At 37.9% G+C, this 8,917-nt stretch overlaps 1 protein-coding gene across 1 annotated transcript in view; it reads right to left on the bottom strand.

Annotated features, from left to right (window-relative positions):
• Positions 1–4,580: 4,580 nt before the first annotated feature.
• PHF3 (PHD finger protein 3) overlaps positions 4,581–8,917 on the bottom strand; it is an 89,670-nt gene continuing 85,333 nt past the window's right edge. Inside the window, exon 16 of the mRNA XM_073675493.1 lies at positions 4,581–7,416. Coding sequence (XP_073531594.1) covers positions 5,330–7,416 — 2,087 coding nt within the window. The 3' untranslated portion in view covers positions 4,581–5,329. The remainder of the gene's footprint in view (positions 7,417–8,917) is intronic.

Raw genomic sequence — 8,917 nt, 5'->3', positions numbered from 1 at the left:
CATAATGACCTGTAGAATAAGAAGGGCAGGTCAGTTTTAGCATTCAGTGAACGTGGTAAAAAAAATAAAAAAAAAACTGTGGTACTGCACTTTTTTTGCAATTTTACCGCACTTGGAATTTTTTTCCCGTTTTCCCGTACAGGATATGGTAAAACTAGTAAAGGCGTTGAAAAGTACAACTCGTCCCGCAAAAAATAAGCCCTCACATGGCCATATTGACCAAAAAATAAAAACGCTATGGCTCTGGGAACAAGGGGAGCAAAAACGAAAATGCAAAAATGGAAAATGCTCCGGGGCTTAAGGGGTTAAAATCGTTTTTGGTGGCACAAGGAGGATCTACTCAATATTAAGCAGGTGGTCTTAAAGGGGTTGTCCGGTCTAAATCGATAAGTCTACAGTCACTCTGTGTGACTGCAGACTTATGAATCCCCTGCATATCCAGTTGCTGGCCTCCCGTCCTGGGTCAGTAACCGGCGAATCTCCGCAGTGCTGGGGGGATTCATAAGTCTGCAGTCACACAGAGTGACTGCAGACTTATTGATTTGGACCAGATAACTCTTTAATGCCTATTTATGCATTTGTTTATTCAAAGACAAAATCCCTATTGTAGAAGTGAGGAAGACACCTTATCCATCAAAATATTCAATGACAATGAAAACTTAAATACTAATGTATGTGTCAAAGGTCTTAAAAAAAAAAATAACAAAGAAATTTTTAGTGCAGCTCCAGTTTTTAAAAAAAATAAATCACTTAACTTATGGAAACATGATTCTCTGCATCAGTACGATTATGGCAACACCAAGCATGCATAGTTTTAAAATCTGAAATTTGTAAGAAAAAAAAAAAAAAAAAACATATATACAGTCCTGCTCATCGTTATTGGCCCCCATGAAGTTTAAGTACATAATATGGAATATCTCCTGAAAAACATGAATCAAGTGAAACAGTTTTTTGTATAGAGCCCTCGTGTTAAATACAAAAGAGCAAATGATAAATAATTTAAAACCAAAATCAATGGGAGGGAAAAATAGAAAAACCTAATGCTTGCTGTGTCACTGGTATTTGCATCATTTACATTAATTTAGCATGGAAACACATTTTGACTCGCCTGTGGTAAATCACAAAAGAGATTCACCTGTGATTGTCGGTGCCCATGTGCCATGAATTAGCCAATCAATGATGACTTCACTGTTTTAAAAAAAGCCACATGGTAGGCCCTGATCATTTGTCACAGTGGTAAAGACAAAAGTAGCTGTATGAGGACATCAGAACTGCTATTATTAGCAAACACTGGACTTCCAAAGGGTATAAGGCCATCTCCAAAGACCTTGGTATCCCAGTTTCAACAGTGTGCATTGTTATTAAGAAGTTTGACAAGCATCGAACTGTCAAGAATCTCCCTGGACATGGGGAAAAGAGGAAAATTGACAAGAGAGGTCTTCGAAGGTTGGTACGAATGGTGGAAAAAACACCATGTCAAACATCCAAAGACCTGAAGGCCAACATGGAACAGTCTGGGGTCATGGTTTCAACAAGTACCATATGCCGCACACTAAACCAAGCAGAGCATTATGGGCGAAAACCAAGAAAGAAACCACTACTGAAGAAAATACATAAAAAGGAACGGCTGATCTTTGCCAAAGAGTACCTTGACAAACCACAATCCTTCTGGGAAAATGTTCTGTGGACAGATGAAACAAAAATAGAGCTTTTTTGGGCAATGCAAAGCAACAGTTTACAGACGCCGCAATGAAGCTTACAAGGAAAAGAACACCTTACCAACAGTCAACCATGGTGAAGGATCCATAATGCTGTGGGGTTGATTTGCTGCACCAGGCACTGACCGTATCATAGGAATCATTAAATCAGAAAATTATCAAGAGATTTTCGAGCGAAATGTCCTACACCGTGTAAGAAAACTTGGTTTGAGTCGAAGATCATGGGTTGTCCAGCAAGACAATGACCCAAAGCACACATCCAAAAGTACACAGGAATGGTTGAAAAAGAAAAAAATGGACTGTTTTAAAATGGCCAGCAATGAGTCCTGACCTCAATCACATTGAAAATCTTTGGGGATGAGCTGAAATCTGCCATTGGGAAAAAGAACCCTGCAAACATTCAAGAGCTTGAAAAAACTGCAAAGGAAGAGTGGGAGAAAATTCCAGCTGAGAAGAGCAAGAAGCTTATTGATGGCTACAAGAAACGTTTGGAGGCTGTCAGCAATGCCAAAGGGTTTGCAACCAAGTATTAATTAGGGGTGCCTTTATTGCTGCACATGCTGTTTATTCTGTTTGGTCTTTAAAATTGTAACATGGAAGTTGAAAAACAATGTTTTTATTTTTGTATTGCTTTGGGCCACTAATTAAAAAATCCTGAGGATATAACTTTGGTACATTTCCATTTATTTCTGAAAATATTGTACAGTCTATGAAAAAAATGAAGGGGTGCCAATAACAATGAGCAGGACTGTATGATGGGGTATGCGTTGCTATTTTTTGAGACATAACTTTCTTTTTACTCCATCGTTAGAGCTATACATATGATAGTTTTTCTTTTGCACACTCAATGGTAGATTTCATTGGTTTCATTTTGGGGTATACACTACTTTTCAATGACTTTTCACTGCATTTTATGTAGGTGGTATGGTGGCAAAAGACAGCAAATTCGGCTGTTACCTATCTTTTTTTCTTTACGACATTTCCATTACGGGATAAACAATATTATATTTTTATCAGACTTTTACAGAACGGCAATCCACAGTCACCAGACCTGAACCCAATCGAGATGGTTTGGGGTGAGCTGGACCGCAGGGTGAAGGCAAAAGGACCAACTAGTGCTAAGCATCTCTGGGAACTCCTTCAAGATTGTTGGAAGACCATTTCTGGTGACTACCTCTTGAAGCTCATCAAGAGAATGCCAAGAGTGTGCAAAGCAGTCATCAAAGCAAAAGGTGGCTACTTTGAAGAACCTAGAATATAAGACATATTTTCAGTTGTTTCACACTTTTTTGTTAAGTATATAATTCCACATGTGTTAATTCATAGTTTTGATGCCTTCAGTGTGAATGTACAATTTTCAAAGTCATGAAAATACAGAAAAATCTTTAAATGAGAAGGTGTGTCCAAACTTTTGGTCTGTACTGTATATATATTTAACTTTTTTTTTTTTTTTTTTTTAGTATCCATAGGGGACCTGAACCGACAATTCTTTAATCAATTACAGTCCTAACCAGGGTCTTCGATGAAGCTTAGCCACAGGCTGGGCTTCACAAGGGTATCAGTATGGGAGCGATGGCGGTCTACAGCAGGCTCCTCTCTGCCATGGCAACACATAATCACATCACAAGGGGTGGATGGCAGGGTGTGATCGATAGGTGCGAAAAACACACAGCCAGGACTGCACAGCTTAAATGTCACTGTCAGTGATTCACTGCAGCAAATGAGGTGTTAAAAGCAGAGTTTGGGGATCACTCCAGTCTCTGCTGATAAAGGCAGATGCTAGCTGTATAACACAGCCAGTATCTGCCTTGCGTGAAGTGGACCAGCACCCTACACCTGCACTATAGCATACTTTTGTGTCATAGAGTGTGAAGGTGTTAGGTGAATACATCTATCCCTGTCCCCAATGTCGCTCACAATCTAATTTCCCTTATCTCAACAAGGCCAAATTCATAGAGATTAATTTGGCCTATCCATATATTAAAATGTTTTAGGCAAATGCAAGTGAACCTACAACATTGCAAGATCTTTTATATTTTACAGCAGTATAGAACATCAGAAGTGAACTCTTAGCTTTCCTACTACTCCACTATTACTATATTTAAAATGGCAGCATCAATTGCACCTTCACAATAAGCATCAAAATACTTCTGTGAATATATTAAGGATTAAAAAGTACAAAAAATATACTGCATTTAGGATGCTTTTAAGGATTATCAAAAATGGAAAGCAGGAAGGCGTGTTTAACACTACCTTCCCGAAACAAATGTTTTCACAGAGTATAGCTTGTTAAAGAGGATATCTGGGATTTTGTGAAAAACCCAAAAAATATGCCTAAGCATTAACAGGCATACCTGCCTGTTGTGTCCATTGCCATTCATCACCAGCACAGAGTGGTCACAGACCGCTCCTGCAGGGGATTCAGCGGCCTCTACTGACATAATTTCCACATAGCGACGGCTTTTTTTCCGCCCTGCTGTGTCAACGAGGTGTGATTCGAACGTCAATCTGATTAACAGTCGACTAACCCAGTTAGGCAGCGAGAATCCGGCTGTCAATCAGAATGATATTGAAGTCCCGACCCATCAACAGACAGAAGCGGAAAAGAAGCTGCCACTGACGTGAAGTCAGCAGAGGCAGTTGAACCCCCGGGAGGAGCAGTCTGTGACCACTCTGTGCCGGCAATGACACAAATTCCAGGATATCCAGTTTAAGTACAAAAACACTGCAATATGTGAATGATTAGGGACAAGACAGCTAGAAATATACACTTTACATATGAAAAAAAGATAAACAAAAAGAAACATGCAAAGCAAGGGCAAGAAATATTACTAAAACCTTTACTTTTTTAAAACAGGAATTAAACACAACGTTACATACAGTGGAATGGGATAAAATATGTTAGTTTTTATCTTTAAAATCAAAATATTCCTTAAAATATTTACATTTTACAGTATAAAAATAGCAAAACACAAGAATGTACAAGCTGAATTTTCAAGTATTTAAAGCACAAACATAAATTTCTAATTTTAACTTACTAACAAATTGAAGCTTGAAAGATTAGCCTAAATACCCCTATGGCAAGTGCATTTCAAAGCTATAGTAACCGAACGGCTTTGACTTAATCCATGATATTATCAACTCTGATACACTGACCATAATCAGTAATTTATGGAGATCTATTGTAATTTGCCATAAGTTTTTTTTGTTGTTGTTTTTTTATTACAGCACCAAATAGGTATCTAAATCTCCAAGTGAGAATCTGTAGAGCTTCACGATATTCCGGTTTTAAAAACAGTGCAATTATAAAACATTTTGTGTAAAGATTTTTGTTTTAAAATGTTAATACCATAACCTGATAAAATTTTGATTCATTGTCACAAAATTTCCAACTAAATATTACACGTTAGGATATTTAGAAAGAAATATACAGGACATTACATTTACATTTGTGTAAAAGATTTGTTAAATAAGTTTACAATTAGTGAGAATTGAACACAAAACATATAATGGGCAATCAGGCTTACAACAGTTTGTGTCTGGGAAAACACTGACATTTGATAGAAAATGATGGCACAACTAAGAGATAAAACTAACAGCATGAGATGTTTTTATCGTTTACTTTTATCGCTGTGGTCCCTATTCCTGTCTTTGTGGTGTCTATCCCTTTCTTTGTCATCTTCTCGATCTTTGTTTCTTTCCCTACATTTTTCTTTATCCTCACTTTTAGACTTCTCATTTCTCCCGTCTTTACTTGTTCTACTATCAGAAGACTTGTCACTGTGAGAACCCCGAGATCTTTCTTTCTCCCTATGTGATTCATTGCGACTTTTCCGATCTCGGTCATGACTTCTCTCTTTGTCTCGACCTCTACGTCTGCTTCTTTCAGAGTCTCTATCTCCGTGCTTATCACTTCCAGAATCCTTATCATGCCTTTTATCTCTTGAGTGATGTGACTCACTAGAAAATCTCTGCCTTTGCCCACTTCTATTTCCGCGACTAGAATTTCTGTCAGATAAACGATCTTGCTTGTCCCAGGGATCACTGTGTCGTCTTTCTGAACCTCTGTCTTTATGATATAGCTTTTGTGGTGCCTGGTACCTGACTTGTTCAGTGGTCATAAGGGGTCCAGTAGCTAAATGTCCAAAAAAATGAGGAGGCGGTCTAGCTAACTGAAGTGATGGGTGCCAGGCAATTAATGGATTATGAATACCGGACTCTGCAGATTGAAACCTGGGTGGTCTTGGAAACCCCATTCCTAATGGGCTTGGTAAAAGAGGTGGTATGTGAGGAGCATAGGGAAACATAGGATTTGCTTGCAAAGGAAAGCCAGGAGTGTGCTGGAAAGGGAAAGGTGGAGGACTAGCCTTTAAAGGTAAGAATGGTGGTTGTTGTATCATTAATGGCGAAAAGTTCGCTGAAAATGCAGGAACTGGATTTTTGCAAGAATTTTCAGTATGTGGAGCATTTGCGGTTTGTGCCTGTGACTTGCTTGCAGCCAAAGCTCGCCTAAATTGCTGGAGAGGATCTGTCTCATCTATCAGGAGATCTGGTGGGAACGGTTTTTCAGTGTTTGATTCTTTGGCTATATCTTTTTCTAGGTCTGTTGAAGAAGGAAACAGTAATGAACTGGTTTTTGGTCTATTCTTAGGTGAAGACGCATCTGTTTCTTCTTGAGAATGCTTCTTTGTCTTCTCTTTCTTGTGGCGTGAAGTACTCTCAGCGGATTCCTTGTTCGTGTGTGAATTGGAATCAAAATCTTTTGTATCTGAAGTGCTAATATGATGACCTCTTCCTGCCGCTTGTCTAGGATCTCTTTTACTATGTATTAACTTTGGAGATTTCACAGGACTTGAATTAACATCCACAGATGCTACAATATTTTTATCAGTGTTATCTTTTGTCACTGGAATTGAAGACATATTTGAATCTGATACAATATTATGTTCAATATCATCTTGTTCTATTTTATCTTCTGTTTCCTCGCCGCCCAGAACATTCATTGTAGTTAAAAATGCCTCAGTGGAAACATCAGGAGGTTTATCTTTTAGAGAAAGCCCTAATGATGATCCAGATAATATAGTTACTGGAGCTGGATCATCCTTAGTTTCTTCAATTATTCTGGATGCTATGTTCATTTCTATATCCAATGCTTTTTCAGATATGAGGGATTGCTCAATTGCTTGATTTTTTTCTTCTTTTAATGACTTATTATTTACTGTAGCTGTGGGTTTACATTCAAATGTATTCTCCGTAGTACCTAAAAGAGATTGTAATATATCATCAACAGGCAAAGGTTTGTTAGCCAGGTCTAAGGTAGATTGAGGATTTTCCCATCCAACCAAAACTCCTGGTAGAAATCGTAATGGCTTTTGAGGTTCCCGTTTAACTGCTTCTGGTGTAGTTTCAACTGCTGCTGGTGGTGGCGGTGGTGGAGGCGGTGGTGGTGGTTCCTCACTTTCTGAAAGCTGTGCTCTGTTTCTATTCTTATGCAATACTGTTGTGAAAGAATTAAAAAAATCATTTTCATCATCATCATCTTCATCGTTGTCATCATCAAGCTCAAGTCTACTCCTCTTCTCTGGGACATTAAGTAGAGAGCCTAACTGTTCATCATCAATGCTTGTACTGTGTTGTCTTTTCACTTTCTGGCGAATTATCAAAGCCAGAAGTAAGTTTGGTCTACGTGCTTCTAGGCCTGTTGAAACAATAAACAAACTTCTAGTAAGAAACCATGCAAGAAAAAAAATGAAATAGTTCATTATCAGCACAATGCTATATAAAATCTGAGTTAAGAACATGAATTTGTGTCCACATTGCTATCTTTAAACATGTCAAGCGGGGAATTTACATACGGAAATATCCTCATTTCGATAAAAATTAAAAAAAAGACATTGTGAGAAGAAAGAAATTTGGACACATAGGTGCATATTTCCTTTCAACTTTAAAAAAATAGCTGAGGAACAAGGTTAGCAGAGCTTTAAGAAATGAGAATAAGAATCACAACAAAAACATAGTAAATAATGCATTTGACTTTAAAAAAAAAAAAACCTTAAGAATGCTAAAATGGAAATTAAGAAAAGTACAGAAAATATGACGGTCAAACTGTTTATGGCTACAATATGTAAAAAATGTGGACACATCTGATCAGGTAATGGTTTTTCTTGTTTTTATTAGAATGAGTACACTGGATTCCAACTGAAGGCCGCAAGACCACAAGGAGTAAAGAAACCCATGTGAAAAGCTAGAATGTGTGTTCAACCTTAGACTCTTCATAATACCCCTCTTTTTACGCTGATGACAGCAACATCAGGTAATCACCTGGAATGTCTTCCAATGGAAAGATATGTCTTGTCAAGAATTAATTTAAGGAATCAACGGCCTACAGAAATTGTTTGCGACTATCAGATGTAGTTTGCTAAAGCAATTGTGGTACATAGTTCCACACAATGGTGACTTCTATTTCACAACTGAAAAAAGCCATTATATGGCAAGAACCACTCAAATAAGTAAAGAGAAGCAACAGTATATCATTACTTTAAGACATGGAGGTCAATCACTCCAGAAAATTGCTAGAACCTTGAATGTATCAAGTGCAGTAATATTAACCATCAATCGTTATGATGAAATTGGCTCTCATGAGGACTGCCCCAAGAAAGGAAGACCAAGAATTACCTCTGCTACAAAGGATAATTTCATCAGTTACCAACCTCAGAAACAGCAAATTGACAGCACCTCAGTTAACAGCTCGTATAAATAATACACATACATCAATTGCTTTAGAGAGGTTTTAAATATACATTTTTTCAACTATTATTCCGGACCTCATCTGTCTTTTGCACCAAAAACTGTCCATTACTATGCAGAAGCGCTCCGTTTAGCATTGCTCAGCTGTGTGACTAGGACAGTGGCAGCATAACTGATATTTGATCTGGCATTCAGTGGAATTGTGCCAATCATAGCACAACTCTATAAAGGTGAGCATCTACACTCTCAAATTCACCCCTTCCACTGTATCTTAACATACTCATCCTATGTGTACCTATTTGGGATTTTTCTTCTTTTATATACTTCATCTACTATCAAGTAGCAGACACATAACATCAAATGTCCAGAGGAGACTTCAGGAAGCAGGCCTTTATGGTCGAATTATCGCAAAAAAACCCACTACTGAGTATTGCAAACAAGATGTGACTTGT

This window comes from Phyllobates terribilis, unplaced genomic scaffold, assembly GCF_046119375.1.
Source record: "Phyllobates terribilis strain yellow unplaced genomic scaffold, ASM4611937v1 Scaffold_3__8_contigs__length_932513732, whole genome shotgun sequence".
In the NCBI taxonomy this organism is placed as follows: domain Eukaryota; kingdom Metazoa; phylum Chordata; class Amphibia; order Anura; family Dendrobatidae; genus Phyllobates; species Phyllobates terribilis.
Note: the sequence above shows the minus strand (reverse complement) of the source record. Positions and strands in the feature narration are given on the sequence as shown.